Source organism: Arvicola amphibius, chromosome 4 (genome assembly GCF_903992535.2).
Source record: "Arvicola amphibius chromosome 4, mArvAmp1.2, whole genome shotgun sequence".
In the NCBI taxonomy this organism is placed as follows: domain Eukaryota; kingdom Metazoa; phylum Chordata; class Mammalia; order Rodentia; family Cricetidae; genus Arvicola; species Arvicola amphibius.
The window spans coordinates 24,123,433-24,140,223 of record NC_052050.1 but is presented as its reverse complement, the minus strand read 5'-3'; the positions used below and the strand labels follow the sequence as shown (position 1 = coordinate 24,140,223).

General features: G+C 52.6%; 1 protein-coding gene across 2 annotated transcripts in view; it reads left to right on the top strand.

Moving 5' to 3' along the window:
• Arhgap23 (Rho GTPase activating protein 23) overlaps positions 1–16,791 on the top strand; it is an 80,149-nt gene that overhangs the window by 42,955 nt on the left and 20,403 nt on the right. For both annotated transcript variants that reach the window (XM_038326032.1, XM_038326033.1), the window contains exons 12-20: positions 3,740–4,057; positions 5,144–5,205; positions 5,399–5,529; positions 6,505–6,626; positions 6,969–7,124; positions 10,727–10,805; positions 15,108–15,181; positions 15,406–15,495; positions 16,149–16,274. In XM_038326032.1, the coding sequence (XP_038181960.1) occupies positions 3,740–4,057; positions 5,144–5,205; positions 5,399–5,529; positions 6,505–6,626; positions 6,969–7,124; positions 10,727–10,805; positions 15,108–15,181; positions 15,406–15,495; positions 16,149–16,274 (1,158 nt within the window). The remainder of the gene's footprint in view (positions 1–3,739; positions 4,058–5,143; positions 5,206–5,398; positions 5,530–6,504; positions 6,627–6,968; positions 7,125–10,726; positions 10,806–15,107; positions 15,182–15,405; positions 15,496–16,148; positions 16,275–16,791) is intronic.

Genomic DNA, 16,791 nt, shown 5'->3' with positions numbered 1-16,791 from the left:
GTCATCTCCAGATGACTTATGCTGCCTCATACTATATAATGCTGTGTAAATAGCTGTTACAGTGGATTGTTTATGAAATGTGGAGGGGAAAAGTCTGTACACCTTAGTACAGATGCACGGTTTTTCTCTGAGTTTTTTAATCCATGGAACCTATAGGAGGGATGCCTCTAGGGGCGGTACCTGGAAAGCACGAGCTTTGAGATAGCCGGACTTTGAATTCCTACACACTGCTGCTGTGAATGACTTCAGGAGTCACCTTAACTTCCCCGAGCTGTAAGATGAGTCAAGAGGGCAGAAGTGGAAGCCAGGGAGCACTGGAGTTCACAGACACAAGGCCTCCTGCTCCTGAGGGTCTGTTGAGCTTCTAGGGACTTAGGTGCAGGAGCCAGCTTGCCGAGTCCTTGGGTTGATGACCACAGAGAAAGTGCTAATTGCTCCTCAATGACAGGTGCACCCACTGTCAGCACAGGGAGTTTCGAGGCTTAGCAGGGTGGGGTTTACATGTCTGGGAGACCGTGACCTGAAGCTGTGGTAGTCTGTGGTAGAGAGGGAGTGAGTGGGAGAGAGTATCCTGGGGGAAACCCCCTCACTAAGGGCTGAAGCGAAGCTCAGAGAAGAGTGCCAGGAGCCAGGCTGCCTGGAGAGCCCAGAGCACGTGGTAGAAGGTGGAGTTGGGGCTTGGTACCCTTGGAACTTCCCTGTCCTGGAGACTAGGAGTTGGCATCATTGCTGTTGTTTATGTGACCGAGGTCCTGGGACTGGACCAAGGACTGTCTGTAAGAGATTTTAGGGAGAAGGTTGGCTGATGGCCTCTGGGGCCAAGGACGGTAGAAGATAGGTTGAGGTTCCTGACTTCCTGGGTTGGCTAGTGGGAGGGATACCAGCTTCAGTTTCTGGCCATTTGAGGACCAGACTTGGGAAGAGGAAGCCCTGTGACCTTCCACACTCTGGCTGAGGTCCTGTGAATGGAAGCATGTATGTATGGCATACAGGGAAGCCCAACTGAAGGTCACCTCAGTCCACCAGGTGTCCCAAGTGCCTATGGCCTTAGGTACAGGGAGGAGGAGAAGACCAGGCAGTCTTTTGTTTTTTCGAGACAGGGTTTCTCTGTGTAGCCCTGGCTGTCCTGGAACTCGCTCTGTAGACCAGGCTGGCCTACATCTGCTCCATCTGCTTCTGCCTCTCCAGTGCTGGCATTAAAGACCAGCCCCACAACTGAATCCTGACAGGAAGTGAGATCTGGGGAGGTAAGACTGGCTAGGAAACTAAAAAGACCTCAGAAGATGGGAGTCACTCCAAGAAGGGGTGAACCCACAGGGGGCTGTGTGGGTTGTGCAAGCAGAGCCCGGTATGGAAATAGCCTCTAGGCCTGTGGTGGTGAAGAGTCTTACTGACATCTCTCCCAGGGAGCTTGGCCCCAGCTTCAGTGTTTTCTGGGCAGGGAAGGCACTGGCTTTTTGGCTCACTGACCAGTTGTGAAGTGTAGGGGCTTCCTCCCACTCTCTTGCTGGCCAGAACCCAGTGTCACTTGTTTACCTGGTGCCATGCCTAGGGACTAAAGAAGGGTTCTGGAATCAGCTGCAGACCCTGGGTCTGTCTGGGGTCCTGTTTTGTTACCCCATGTCATCTACGCTAGTAGTCCCAGCCTCTCTCTCCCACCCTCTGCCTGCTTTAGCGACCACCAGTGGCCAGGCAGAGGGTGGGCAGTGCTTGTGCTATTCCTTATGCCAGGGTCAAAGTTGAGGGACATGGGCATGGACACTTGCCGCTTAACTCTCAGTGTTTGTTAGCAGTGACATCAATGCCAGGAAGAGACTTGACTTATTCAGGGTAATCCAGCTGGTTTGGTTTCAAAGGGGCCCTTGGGGCCACCTCATGCTAATAACATGGTCATTCTCTTGGAGCAGGAGTCTAATTTATTGCATTAGCATTAGGGTTGCTCCAGTTGGCACTCTCTTGGCCCAGCAGCTCTGTGATAGTACACTAGGATCATGCACTGGCATCTACCCTAAGGGAAGCTGGGCATGCTTCAGGCCTGCTCTCTAGAGGGCCCAGGAGCCCCCACCATCAGGACACAGGGCATACTCAATATTAGCTAATGAACATTTGGCTTCCAGCCCGCCCTGGGGTTGGAGCACCTGTGCCAGCAGCTTGCCATGCACCCAGGAAACTCACGGCCGGAACCTGAGATTACGGGGCTATCTGCAGGGCATCACGGTAGTCAGAGGCATTTATCAGGCCGCTGATGCTGGTGACTTGGAAGGGTCAGGTGAAGGAGGAAGCCACATAAAGTGAGAGACTCTGAACATTTGGGAGTCCGAGGCATGAAGATTAGGAATTCAAGTACATCTGGGGATGGCGGCCCACGCCTTTAGTCCAGCACTTGGGAGGCAGAGGCAGGCCGGTCCCTTAGATTGAGGCCAGCCTGGTCTATGGAGCAAGTTCCAGGACAACCAGAACAGAGTTCTAGGACAGCCAGGGCTAAGAGCTGGGGAATCTGGCTCAGTGTAAAAGGCTTAACCTGACATGCACACACAAGTCCTGGGTTCAGTCTCCAACACAGCAGAGAAGACAAAACGGGGTGAGATGACTAGCTGGCCCAGCAGGTGAGGGCGCTTCCTGCCGAGCCTCAGCTTCATCCCTGGGACCTGCATGGTGGAGGGAGGACACTTGGTCGTGCAAGTTGTCCTTTGACCTTTGCTGGCATGCCATGGCACACCCCCATCTCCCCACCCATAGGGGAGAGAAGATAGGGTACAGGAGAAGACGAGCTAGTGCGCAGGCCCTGAGAGCAGAAGGCTGTGGCCAGGCACTGGTAGGCAAAGGCCCGGTGGTTTGAGAGACCGAGGAAGCAGGGAGATGAGTTGGAGAGGTCACATGGGACCTCAGGACATTGTGTTTGGTTCAGGGTCTTCCCGAAGGAGAGGCAAGCTCACTGTAGAAATGATGGTGGGGCAGCCTCCTGGAGGGCCAAGGCCGGAGGGCTGGGAAGGTTGCTGCTGTTGTCCAGGTGAGAGGAGTCAATGAGGCGGGCAAGTGGTACCAGGTGGGGACAGATGACACTCTGAAAGCAAGAGAGTTGATTTCTGATGAGCTGGGTGTCAAGGGCAACTCCCAGGTTTCAGGCAACTGGGTGGATGGCCTGAGCTGGGAAAGGTGGCATGAGGGTGGAGAACAGGCTTGAGGGCAGAGCCGCTTGCACTACAGTGAGCAGGGAGCATGGGGCCTACCCATGTGACATGCAAATTGGGGAGGGGGTTGTTGCTGAGCCGGCTATAAGCCATTCACACTTGGGCTGGTGCCTATTGCAGACCGACACTGTACAGTTGGCAGTTGCCATCAGCAGTCAGTTGTTTAAAGCCACGGGTGTGCCTGGTGTCCCTGCAGGAGGTGTGCAGGGTGAGGAGAGCTCAGGACAAAGCCCTGAGGGCATTGTGCCAGCAGGTTTCCTTCTTGCTCTCTGTGGTCTGTTGAGCCAGGACTGATGCTTTGCTGTGGGTGCTGTCTGGATAGGCGGATGGTCAGTGCCATCCTTAGCTACCACCTGTTTAAGCACGCCACCCCCTTCCATCATGTCTCCCTGGGTAAGAAAGAACTACAGGTGCGGTGGTGGGGTGGGGTGGGGTGGGTTCTGTCTCCTCTGTGGTCCACGGTCTACTGCTGCTCAGCCTAGGGCAGACCCGTGGCAGGCCTTGCTCTCATCATTGCCCTGTCTCTCCCACCCCCTGTCTCCCTGCAGAAAGCGGGCGGCGGCCTGCGCCAGTGGAAGCGTGTCTATGCTGTGCTGCGGGCACGCTCGCTCTCGTTGAGCAAGGAGCGGAGGGAGCCCGGGCCGGCGGCTGCGGGGGCTGCGGCGGCCGGCGCAGGTGAGGACGAGGCGGCGCCCGTCTGCATCGGCTCCTGCCTGGTGGACATCTCCTACAGCGAGACCAAGAGGAGGCACGTGTTCCGGCTGACCACCGCTGACTTCTGTGAATATCTCTTTCAGGCTGAGGATCGGGATGACATGCTGGGCTGGATCAGAGCGATCCGGGAGAACAGCAGGGCCGAGGGCGAGGTGAGGCCCTGGGCGTATGCCCATCGGGCCACCAGGGCAAGACAGGGGCAGGGCAGGGCAGGTCTCCTCTCAGCTGCTATGACATGGGGTGGCCACTCTGAGCCTCATTCCCTCTACTAGAAGACAGAGCTATTGAGAGTCCACCTTGGGACTGCCCACCTGGGTGAGGACGGACACATACACAGTGACAGCAGGGCAGCTGGCATCCTCAGGGCCCAGGGACCAGCAGACACAATAACAATTGCAGTCGCACAGTAATTACTATTGTTGTTGGGGCTGCCGTGGGCAAGCTCTGGCCCAGAGAGGTCAGCTCCAGGCCAGCCATAGCCTCTGGACAGATAGTAGACAATCTTCCATGGAACATGTTGTAGAATGAGCTGTCCTGCCCAGATATACTAAGTCTGGGGACAGTCACACTGACCTCAGCCAGAGGCTTAGGCTTAGCCTTTGGCAGCAGGTGGGCAGGGGTTAAGCTATTTGGTGGAGATTTGGAAAAAGCTTTAAAAAAAAAAAAAAAAAAGAAAGAAATGGCATCTCTCTTGGGAGTCGCCGATGATTCCTGTTGGTCTGCCCAGAGGTCATTTGTCATACCTGTGCAGAGGAAGACACAGTCCTGGGCTTGGGGGGTTGCATCCACCAAGGGTAGTGTGTCTAGGCTCCGCCCAGGTGGCACCCGACCAGCTCTCTTTCTGAGGACAAGCCCTTTCACTGTCGGGGGTCCTCCCCACTTGAGGAGCCCGAGTCCCCTGTTCCAGAGACCTGGCCAGATTTCTCCTTAGTTACTGTAGTAGCCACCTGTCTTGGTTGTGCCCTGCAAACCTGACGGGCCTGAGAGGAACACTACCTGGGGCTGCTTTGTCCAGCCCCGCTGTGCTTATTGCTGAGGTGACTGAGGCTCAGAGGTGTTAGGTGGCTTACCCAAAGTCACACAGCTGCCCAGGGAGTCCAGCCCTGGCCTGTGTCCATCCAGGGTCTATAATGTCCACCTGGTGGGGAGAGGCAAGGCTGAGGCAGGGGCCAGGGAGGAGCCCCGGTGGAGGTGGCCTCTGGGCACTGATGTGGCTTCTCTCTCCTCCCTCGTTGCAGGACCCCGGCTGTGCCAATCAAGCTCTGATCAGCAAGAAGCTTAACGATTATCGAAAAGTGAGGTAAGGCCTGTTCTCTGGGGGCCGTCAGTGGTGGGGAGGGAATCCTACAGGCTTGGGAGTTCCTAGGCAGAAAGCTCTAGTCCTCAGACAGGCCTGGGGGAATTGTCTCTAGTGGGAGGGGTTGGAGGCCAGTGAGAATGGCATGCTGGGTCACCCCAGATGACGACACCCCCCTTCCTTTTTCCCTCTGCAGCCATAGCTCTGGGCCCAAAGCCGATTCCTCCCCTAAAGGCTCTCGGGGCCTGGGAGGCCTCAAGTCTGAATTCCTCAAGCAGACTGCAGTCCGTGGCCTCAGGACTCAGGACCAGCCTGCAGGAAGCAAGGGTAGGAGAGCAGGGTGCATTGTGTGTGCTTGTGTGGGCAATGTGTGTCCAAGGTTATTTCCATGTCTGCCCTACAGACGAGGGTCTGTAGCCTCAGGGTTTCAGGACTGAAAGTTTCTGGATCCCAGTTGCCTTCCACAGCATCCTTGTTGGATAGGTGTCTGCTTGTGTCCTTTGGGAATGAGAGGGTCACTCGGCAGGCAGCGTCCATCTTTATACTCTGGGGAACTAGGAAGCATTTCCTGGGCTGGAGAGATGGCCCAGTGGGCAGGAGCACTTCCTGCTCCTCCAGAGGGCCTGAGTTGGGTTCCCAGAGTTCATAACTACCTGTAGCTCCAGTTTCGGGAGATTCAACACTTCTGACATCTGTGGGCATCTGCACTTGTACACTCTTACACATTCACACACCCACAAACACACACCCACACATCCACACTTACACACATAATTTCCTTCTCTCTCTCTCTCTCTCTCTCTCTCTCTCTCTCTTTCCCAGCCATGGTGATGTGTTTTTGTGATTTTTGTGATTTTTTTCTTCTGGTTTTTCGAGACAGGGCTTCTTTATGTAACAGTCTTAGCTGTCCTGGGACTCGCTTTGTGGCTGAGACTGACCTTGATCTCATAGATTTTTTTTTTAATTTTAAAAGTCTCTTTCTTTCTTTCTTCCTTTTTTTTTCTTTCTTTCTTTTTTTTATTTTTTTTTTGAAAGCATTTCTTTTGGTCATGCCAAAATATACAACACACTGCCACTTCATGGGTGGGTTCTTAAAGCCACCACCAACCTTTTCAGAGCCATGATCTTCCTGAGGACTAAGCACCTCATCTTTTAAACCATCTCTTGCTGGATGTAATTTTCAACCTCTGTAATTCTTTGATAAAGTCCCCGAGTCCTAGTATGTGTATGTGGCTTTGAATGTGTGGGACCCTCTGGATTCCGCCAGCTGATTCTAGTTCTCTTTGCTAATGTTCATCCCAGAAGACAGTGCTGCATCTCCCAGAACCCCCTGGGGTATCAACATTATCAAGAAGAACAAGAAGGCTGCCCCAAGGGCATTTGGGATCCGGTTGGAGGAATGCCAGCCTGCCACTGAGAACCAGGTGGGTCCCTGTGGTGCTGGAAGCAGGCAGTACATGGAAGGCAGTGCCAGGGACCCACAGCTGTCAGAATATGGCACCAGCCATTCCTCTTACACACAACCTGGTGGCCATCTCAAAGAGGGGATCCCCGAGTCCTGCGGAGGGCCCTACTGAACTGAGACCCACCCTGGCTTGTACCTTCTCAGTCAGTGGTAAAATGCTCACACTAGTTCTGACCCTTAGAAGGGAGGCAGGAAGGGCTTCGTCTCCTTGTATGTCCATAGAGCAGCCCTGGCCTTTGTGCTGTCCCCACATCAGCCTCCTCCAATAGCCCTAACTCCTCTGCCCTGTCTGTGCCCACAGCGTGTCCCCCTGATCGTGGCTGCCTGTTGTCGTATTGTGGAGGCACGGGGGTTAGAATCCACTGGCATTTACCGGGTACCTGGCAACAACGCAGTGGTGTCTAGCCTGCAGGAGCAGCTCAACCGTGGGCCCAGTGACATCAACCTGCAGGATGAGGTGGGTGTGGCAGGTGTGGCAGGCTGTTGGCAGAGGTCGGGGACTGTCATGTTACACTCACCACACTCTACTATATGCTCGTCGTTGGGCCAGAGTGTCCAGGTGGCAGGAGAAAACCTGCCCGGTCAGTCAGCCTTAGTGGCATCTCCCCAAGAATGGCCCAAAAAGGAATGAAGTCCTGGGCTGATGGGTACTGAGACAGGCAGGTATTTTTGTTTGTTTGTTTGTTTTTCTCCAGTCTTCTCTGTAACCCAGGTTGATCTTTCTGCTTATGGCTTCCAAGTGCTAAGACTACAGATTTGTGCCACCGGCAGGGCAGCTGTCCTCCTGGCTGGATGACAGTTTTACATGAACACTTAGGATGGCTGAGTTCACTCAGTTAAAGTCAAATATGGGCAGAGGGAGGCTGAACACTTGCTAAGAATTAAACTAGTGCACATTTTAGGTATCCTGCATCGAGTTTCTCCCCCTCACTCCTCCTCATCCTGCCTCCTATCCCCACAGTCCTCTAGCACCAAGCTAGGCAAAAAATGGGGTACTGGCTGGAGTCCATAGGCCACTGAGGCCTGCAGAGCCCTGGCCTAGGGGAAAGGGATGTGCCATGTTCTCAGGGTAGCCTGGAAAGGGAGGCTGAAGCTGGGAGCAGCCTCTAGAGGTGGTGATGTCACACCAAAGAGCTTGTAGCATGGCTGGCAGTTCCCAAGTGATTGCTGAGTCCAAGGGTTCCCAGAGGAGCTTTGAGGAGCCACACGCAGGCCAAGACCCCCTTCCTTTGCTAGGACAAGGGTCACCCTACTTTGTTCTGAATCTTACCTTGAGTTTCTTTCACATCTATTGATTTATTTGCTGAGGGGCCCACATGTGCGGTGTGTGCCATGGCGCACGCACAGAGGGCAGAGGACAGCTGTGGGAGCTGGGTTTCTCTGTCCACCGTGTGGGTCCTGGGGATTGGGCTCAGGTCATCAGGCTTGGCAGCCAGTATCTTTGCCTGTTGAGCCATCTCTCACGAGCCTACCCTGGATTTCTCTGTAAGAATTTATTTGACCAAAGAGGCGTTGGGTGGAAGCCATGAATCTGATGAGTAAAGCACCGTAGACCCCGTGACCCAGAGTATTTGTGTCTTTGTGATAGGGAGAGAAGACAAATAGATGTGACATCAAGGACAGAGAAGAGTGCTCTGCCATCAAGGGAGAAACTGCTGAGGGCTGGAGCAGGGACAGAGTCCTGAATGTGTAGGAGAGCAGGGGGGGTAGCCATAGTAGGGAGTGACAGTGTTGTTCAAAACTCATGGAAGGGTTTGAGGGTTGGGCAAATGTGAACACATCTTCCTTGTTCGGGGCTGGGGACACTAAGGCCCAGGACATGTGATGGGTTCCTGGACCCTTTGACCTGGAGCCAGTGGGAAGTAGGGAGCTTTTAGTGCCTTACCCCTGGGAAGCACAGCCGAGAGCATGAGACGCTGAGGTTTAGTGGCAGCTGTGAGTGGAGGAGGAGGAAGAGAACCCTGAGGTGTTGGGGTCTCTGAAGGTCAGGATGCTACAGTGGGCCCTGGGTAAGTAGAGGCAGCGAGAGGGAGGAAGGGAAGGCAGAGCAGAGAAACCAGAAGGGAGAGCTGGTAGCTGCATGAGGCATAGGGTGGCTTGAAGAGAGGCTGAAGTGGGGAATGAGTCAGAGTGTGGCCCCTATGGGTTTGGGGTGATGGTACCTCACCTCTATGGGTTGACAGCATCCTCAGGCCCTGACTAAGTGGGGTCATGTGACAGCCTGGAACCAAGAGACTGCTGTCTGGGAAAAGGCAGACTGACACCAGCTTGGAAGGGCAGGACAGGGTTCTTAGGAAGCTAGGAAGCGGGGCTGGAAGCAGATACTGTCACAGGAGACCAAGGCTGAGCTGAGGGGTCTCGGGTTTGGCAGCTGGGAGATGGGAAGCACTCAGCCCCCGGGGCCGAGAGGAGGTAAGGAATGGAGAGAGGTGTAAGAGCCACTCCACTGGGTTAGCCTGCAGTGAAGCCAGTCAGCTCACCTTAGCCAGGAAGAACGGGGGCAGAGTCGGAGGGACGGCTGGCCTGAGCCAGGATCAAGCTGGCTTGTCCAGTGTGCTGGCTGTGCATTTGGTGGCAGGCATTACTCACACAGGCTGCTTCAGAGTGTGCAGGAAGTCAGGGCTCTGTGTGGGGCCCAGGGAGGGTGATGCTGGGGACTATCTGACACTAGGCTGTGGCTCTTTGTGATGAGTGTGCATAGCTTTGTGTCTTCTGCTGACCACGTTCCCTTGCTTTCTAGGCACTTCTTTTCTGAGTGGTTCCCAGCAGAATAGCTAAGCCTAGCTCCTGGCTACGGCATGTGGGGTGTTGGTGCCCCCTGGTGGACAGAATGGCCTCGTGCCTCGTGGTTTCTTCTCTAGTAGAGCAGTTTCTGTACCCTAGCTCAGGGGCCATTTGGAATGTGTGTATGTGTTTTTAAAATATTTATTTATTTATTATGTATACAATATTCTGTCTGTGTATATGCCTGAAGGCCAGAAGAGGGCACCAGATCCCATTACAGATGGTTGTGAGCCACCATGTGGTTGCTAGGAATTGAACTCAGGACCTTTGGAAGAGCAGGCAATGCTCTTAACCTCTGAGCTATCTCTCCAGCCCGTGTGTTTTGTTTTTTTTTTTTTAATTTTTTTTTGTGAGGGGATAGGGTTTCTCTGTGTATCCCTGGCTGTCCTGGAACTCACTCTGTAGACTAGGTTGGCCTTGAACTCAAAGAGATCTGCTTGCCTCTGCCTCCCTAGTGCTGGGATTAAAGGTGTGAGTTTGATTAAAAGACCCTGCTTCATTGAATAAAGTGGAAGAGCAACAGAGAATCAAGCCTCCACATACATGAGCATGTACCCTCCCATACACATACATGTATATATACGCATATGAAAATGGAAAAAGAACCCAGATACTGCCAAATACTCCTGGGGGCCAAAAATCAACCCCCACTTAGGACACAGAGCACAGCCTCCCAGGAGATAATGACAAATAAGGAAACAGACAAAACAAGCACCCAGGAGAAAGTTGGAGTGTGGGGCAGATGACTGGGTAGTGGCATTCGTGGCTGCTCGGGCTTTGGGAGTGAGGCAAGGTGAGGGGCCAATCCTGTGAAGGGCAGAGGTGGAGAGTCCAGTGGGGGCAGCATGTGCAGAAGGGCCTAGGATAGGAAGGGGCACTTAGTCTGTGGGTAGTAGGCACACATAGGAAGGGGGCAGTATGTGAGGCCTGTGCTGTGGGCACTTAGTCTGTGGGTGTAAAGGGTCACACTTAGCTTGGTGGAGAGTGTCTGGAGGCAGGACTGACCCTGGAACTTGTGGATACACTGGAGATGTCCAGGACACTCTTATGTGGGCTAGCTTCCCTCACTTCTGTCCCCCAAATTTGGGTCCTTTTGCTTTTTGTCATAGGCAGTATTGAACCCACTGGGCTAGCTGGAGTCAGGCTGTGTTCTGGACAGGCATGGAGGCCTGGGCACTAGGGTGACCTGGCTACACCTAGGCCTGGTGTGGGACATGGGGCCATGGGCACCTGGGATGAGCATGCATGTGTCCTGATCTCTCTGCTCCTCCTTAGCGCTGGCAGGACCTCAATGTGATCAGCAGCCTGCTCAAGGCTTTCTTCCGCAAGCTGCCGGAGCCGCTCTTCACTGATGGTGAGTAGCCGGCAGAGGGGAGGTGAGAGAGGGGGCACACCATCCATCCATTCCCCACCATTCTCCCCCCCTCCTTCTCACTCTTGGTCGTTGGTTTTAATTTTGAGTTTTACTTTATATGTATTTATTTTTATTATATATTTTTTTAAATATTTATTTATTTATTATGTATACAATATTCTGTCTGTGTGTATGCCTGCACGCCAGAAGAGGGCACCAGACTCCATTAGAGATGGTTGTGAGCCACCATGTGGTTGCTGGGAATTGAACTCAGGACCTTTGGAAGAGCAGGCAATGCTCTTAACCTCTGAGCCATCTCTCCAGCCCCTTTTTATTATATTTTTTAAAACACCAAAGAAATTTGTGCATGTAAAACATGGAGTCAGTGTAGCTGTATGTCAGTTCTGTCACTCCGTCCTTCCTCCTGAGGTCATGGCCACCCTCTGAGTTTTCATTATAGCCCAGTGCTGCTCCCTGTAACAGTCCCTCAGATCGGGCCAAGACCCGGGGCTCAGAGAAGGAGAGTGACGTGCTGAGGTCACCGGCCTGTAAGCAGCACATCCAGGACCCCCAGGCTTCCGGCCACAAACCGTTCCCAGCCGTGCGCTCAGCTGCACGGTATTAGCTGCCTGCGCAGATAGAGCAGTGCATGCCTTTAACCCCAGCACTCAGGAGCCCGGGGCAGGGGAATGATGCTTTTAAGGCTAGCCTTGCTAAATAGAACCTATAAAACAGAAGCCTGCCTCAAAAACAGAACCGCACAGTAGTCTTGGTGGCACACACCTTTAGTCCCAGCCCTCGGAAGGCAAAGGCAGGTGGATCTCTGTGAGTTTGAGGCCAGCTTGATCTACATAGTTCCAGGAGAGCCAGGGCTGTGTAGAGAGACCCTGTTTCAAAACTCAAAACAAAACCAAAACAAAAATCATAATCAGACAGACAAATCAATTCTGCCATGCTGCTGTGTTACTTTCCTGGTCTTTATGCTAAGAGTGAGACACCCGGACCAACGCGGGGTGGACTGGGGGTTTCACTAAATGGTGTGCTGGTGGGTGAGAAAAAAGGAGAAAAAAGTTCTAGTTTTGTTGCATTTTCCAATTTCCATGGTGTATATATTCTTGCTGGGACTTATTTCAAGCCACTGGCATGGTGTCCCCAATACAGAACAGGAAAGAGACACACGTTTGTATCTGCGGAGCCAGTGTGGACAGGCTGTGGGTTTACTGTTGAGTTGTTCTTAACAGTAGCCAGTTCTCAGGGCTGGAGAGACGGCTCAGAAGTTAAGATGCTTAGACGTGGAGTGGTGGGCCAGGGTCTCCCTGCGAGAGCTGCTGTGGACTGCACACGGGGAGGCTGGGTCCACACTCCCAATACTACCACAAGCAAGCGTGTTGGTGATATAGTTTTATTCAATTTTGTGGTTTTATTTTTACATTTTATTTCTTTGTGGGATGTGGGGCAGGTGTGCATGTGCCACGTGTGGAGGTCGGAGGACAACTTCACAGGTGTTGGTTCTCCCCTTCCAACCTGTCAGTCTCGGGGATTGAACTTGGGTCTTCAGGCTTGGCAGCAGATGTTTTACCCACTAAGCCATCTCATGAGCCTTTTTACTTTATTTTACTTTTCTTTTCTATTGGTTTATTCATTTATTTTACATATATGGGTGTTTGCCTGTATGTGTGTCTGTGCCTGGTGCCTGAGGAGGTTCGAAGAGGGCTCCAGATCCCCGGAGCTGAAGTTACAAAGTGGGTGCTGGGGGTGGAACTTGGGTCCTTTGCAAGAGCAGCCATCTCTTCATCCCTTATCGTTTCCTTTAAGACAACAAGTTACTCAGATTGGCTTTGAATGTCTGATTGTCTCTTACCTCAGCCTCCTGGGTATGTGGAAATACAGGCAGGTCCACCACACCTTGTTTAGTTTTTCCTTTTTTGTAGTCTGGGCCTTGCACTCTACCCCTGGACGACAGCCCCAGCTTTGTTATTAGTGTGAAGCTTCTGCTGACCAGTAGGGGATGGTATCGTGTTATGGTTTCACAGTGTTGCCCTCGTCGCTAGGAGGTCAGCCTCTTTCCATTTCCTCTGTAATTGGTTCTTCATTCTCTGCACCTACATTTCTGTTGAGCTATCTTTTTTCTCTTGATTTGTGGGAACAGATTTTTTTGTATATGATATGCATTAACCTTTGTTGGCTGCAGCCTCCTTCTGTCTTTCTATGTTTTTCTTAGACGAGGTCTTGATATGTAACCTAGGATAACGTCCTACTTGAAGCAATTCTGTCTCAGCCTTCTGGATGCTGAGGTTACGGGTTAGATCAGTCCAGGCAACTGCCATTTCCCTTTGGACTTTTCAGTCTAGAAACTGAAAATAGTGTTAAAAATCTAATAACATTCTTCTTATTTATTTATTTATTTATTTTGAGACAGGGTTTCTCTGTGCAGCCTTCACTGTCCTGGAACCTGTTCTGTAGACCAGGCTGGCCTCGAACTCACAGGGATCCACCTGTCTCTTCCTCCTGGGTACTGGGATTAAAGGTGTGCGCCACCACCGCCCAACTATATTTATTTATTGAATACGGAGGGGAGGAAGCCTTAGCATGTATGTGGAGGTCAGAGATGAACCTTGTAGAATTAATTCTCCTTCCACCTGTGGGTCAAACTCAGGTCATCAGGCACGGCAGCCAATTCATTTCCTCGCTGAGCCACCTCACCTGAGAATAATGGTTTAGGCGCCTAAACACTCCTTCTTTAATGGGTTGAACACCTCATGTTTAGGCCTTGTGGTTATAAAAGTATTTTCCCCTGTGATTTTTTTTCCCCCTTTTGAGTCAGGTTCTTTGGGGGAGGGGGAGCAGTTTGAGACAGGGTTTTTCTGTGTAACAGCCCTAGCTGTCCTGGAACTACCTCTTGTAGACCAGGCTGGCCTTGAACTCACAGAGATCCACCTGCCTCTGCCTCCCAAGTTCTGGGATTAAAGGCACACACCACCACTGCTCTAATTTAGGCTGGTCTCAGATTTAGGGAACTCTTCCTTCCTCAGGCTTCTGAGTATTGAAATTATAGACATGAGCCAATGTGCCCAGCTTGACTTTGATCTTTTAAAATATGATTACATTTATTTGTGTATTTCGTACACAAGCATGCCTAGTTACTCGTGTTGAGGTCAGAGGACAGCGTACAGGGTTTAGTTCTTGCTCTCCACCATGTGGGACCCAGGAGTTGAACTCAGGTTGTTAGACTTGGCAGCATGCACCTTTACCACGGAGCCACCTCATAGGCCCTCACCTTTGATACTTTGATTTACATATTAGTCTCTGTTGAACAGCTAAGCTAGCTGGTGTTGTGTTGGTCCCAGGCGTGCCTCCCCCTGCCTTTGTCCTGTAGGGGAATCGCAGTTCTTCTCACTGCCCCGTGAGCACATCTTCAGAAGCCAGCACTCTATATCACTCTATACCTTATTTTCAGAGACAGGGTCTCTCACCGGGTCTGGGACTTGGCAGTTAGACTGACTGGCCAGTGAGCTCCAGGACTCCGCCTGGCCCTTCCCCCAGTACTGGGATGACAAGGCGTGCTGCCACAACAAGCTTTTTTTTTTTTTTTAAGATTTATTTATTCATTTTATGAATATGGGTGCTTTGTCTGCATGCATACTTGCACACCAGAAGAGGGCATCAGATTCCAATATAGACAGTTGTGAGCTGCCATGTGGGTGCTGGGAATTGAACTCAGGACCCTGGAAGAGCAGCCGGTGCTCTAAACCTCTGAGCCATCGCTCCAGCCCCACTGTAGTAAGCTCTTTATGTGATTCTGTGCATCCAAAATCCTGGTCCTCGTGATGGCGCTTCCCCCCAGCCATGTCCTCAGTCCCAAACCATGTCCTTGTCAGTCCTTGTGCGTGGCTCATCTGGGTGGACTGCGGTGTTGGGGATGGTACTGACGGCCTGGGCATGCTAAAGTCCTATTTACTGGAAGTTCCATCCAAAATAACCTGATGGAGGCTGAAGCCCCAAGGAGCATGGGAAAAAGGGTTTCTTACCAGAGTATTAAGTTCCCTGGTATATGCTTGGGAACCTCAGAGCTGGGAACCTGGGGACTGTTGAGGCAGGTGAGGTGTCTGAAGGCCCTTCTCCTTTTTTCTGACCTACTAAACCCTGAGGTCCTTGGCCTGAAGATGGGGTGGGGACCCTTTGCTCTGGTCTTCCCACACAAACACTCAGGCTGCAGCAGTGCCTTTCCCCTGGCTGGGACTCTAGTGCTCCTGAGGGAGGGAGGGGCTGCCTCCCACCACTGAGATCTCTCCTGTGTTCCAGACAAATACAACGACTTCATCGAGGCCAATCGGATAGAAGACTCAAGAGAGAGGATGAAGACACTGCGGAAGCTGGTGAGGACGGAAGCCCCGCTGGGCAGGAGGGAGCCTGGTGCCATCCCCCCAGAGGCTTCCTGCACTGAGAGCCTCAGTTTCCCCATCTGAACCAAGGAAGGGAGTTGGAAAGTGGATTCCAGCTCCCTGAACTGTGGCAGTGGACGTCTCTTCAGAGCGTGGCCGGAGGCTGAATTGGAGAGATCACCACAGCCTCGTCCCTTTTCCCTCTTTCTGTCCCCTAGATTCGGGATCTCCCAGGACACTACTATGAAACGCTTAAATTCCTTGTGGGCCATCTCAAGACCATCGCTGATCACTCAGAGAAAAACAAGGTGTGTGTAGCTCCCTGGTGGAGTCCAGAAGCACAGGGTGCATGGGATTTGTGCTTCCTCAGCATGATTTGGGACCTATTAAGGCCTCCCTCTTCCTAAGGCTGTTCCACTTCTACCACAGCAGGCCAGTGCCCAGCCTGCAGCGGGGCCAGCGCCATTCCCTCAGAACCAGCTCCTGAGCTGCTGAGGGCCATGTAGAGGCCAAGAGCCGCACTCCCCTGCAAGGTAGCCTCTGTCCTCTGATCCAGTTCCAATCCCTTCACTTATATCTTCTCATCCAGTTCTTTCTGTCTTTTGGTTCTGCAGTGGAGAAAAAGAGAGGGATGATGGGTTCCTCCTTAATCTGACCGACCCTAGACTCTCCAGCATGCCTCCCACTCCGGGATCCACTGCTAGCCTCCAGGGCTGCCCTGGATGGGTGTGTGAGGTGGGCACTGATCATGGCTGCCAGGCCTGGAAATGGGAGAGGCTAACCATCTGCCTTGTACTTTACTTGGCAAACCTCTCTGTGCCCATGTAGGATATTCAGTCCCTAATCTAGGGACACATCAGGATTGGGGATGGTGGTCTCGGTGTCCTGGAGTGAAGAGCGAGGGTACTGGCGAGCATGCTCAAAGCGATGATCCTGGGTTTTTTTTCCCTCCCCAACCCAGATGGAGCCCCGGAACCTGGCTCTGGTCTTTGGGCCAACGTTGGTAAGGACATCTGAAGACAACATGACAGACATGGTGACCCACATGCCAGACCGCTACAAAATCGTGGAGACCCTGATCCAGCATGTAAGTGCCCGTTGTGAGATTGAAGCCTGAGTGTCCAGCCTAGCCTGGGTGCCCCAGGATGCTTGCAACAGCACCTGCAGCCCGAGAGGCTACTGCGAGAGGGTGTGTGGCCTTCAGCCGTGACAGGCTGCCACTAAGGCCAAACAGCAGTGCATCCAAGTCCTTAGCAGAGGAACAAGAGCGGAAGGAGAGTCAGGGAGGAACACAGGGCTGGAGGCTGGCTGCAGAGGGTCCTCAGGAGGTTGCTGCAGTAGAGGTAGCCTGCAGAACTGGGCACACAGGTGTGTGATTTGGATGTCAGGTGATCTGGGCTCCAAAACCCACAGACTCTTCGGTCAGGGGTCACAGATGGTATAGAGAATGGAGCAGAAACCAAGGCCACATCCTCCATGGTGCTCTGGTGCAAGCCACTGCTTCCCCTTCCTTCTGACCCCTGGAAGGTCCAAGGAGCCCCTGTATTCCTCTAGGTCACTGGTTCCCAACCTTCCCAACGCTGCAACTCTTTTAATACAGTTCC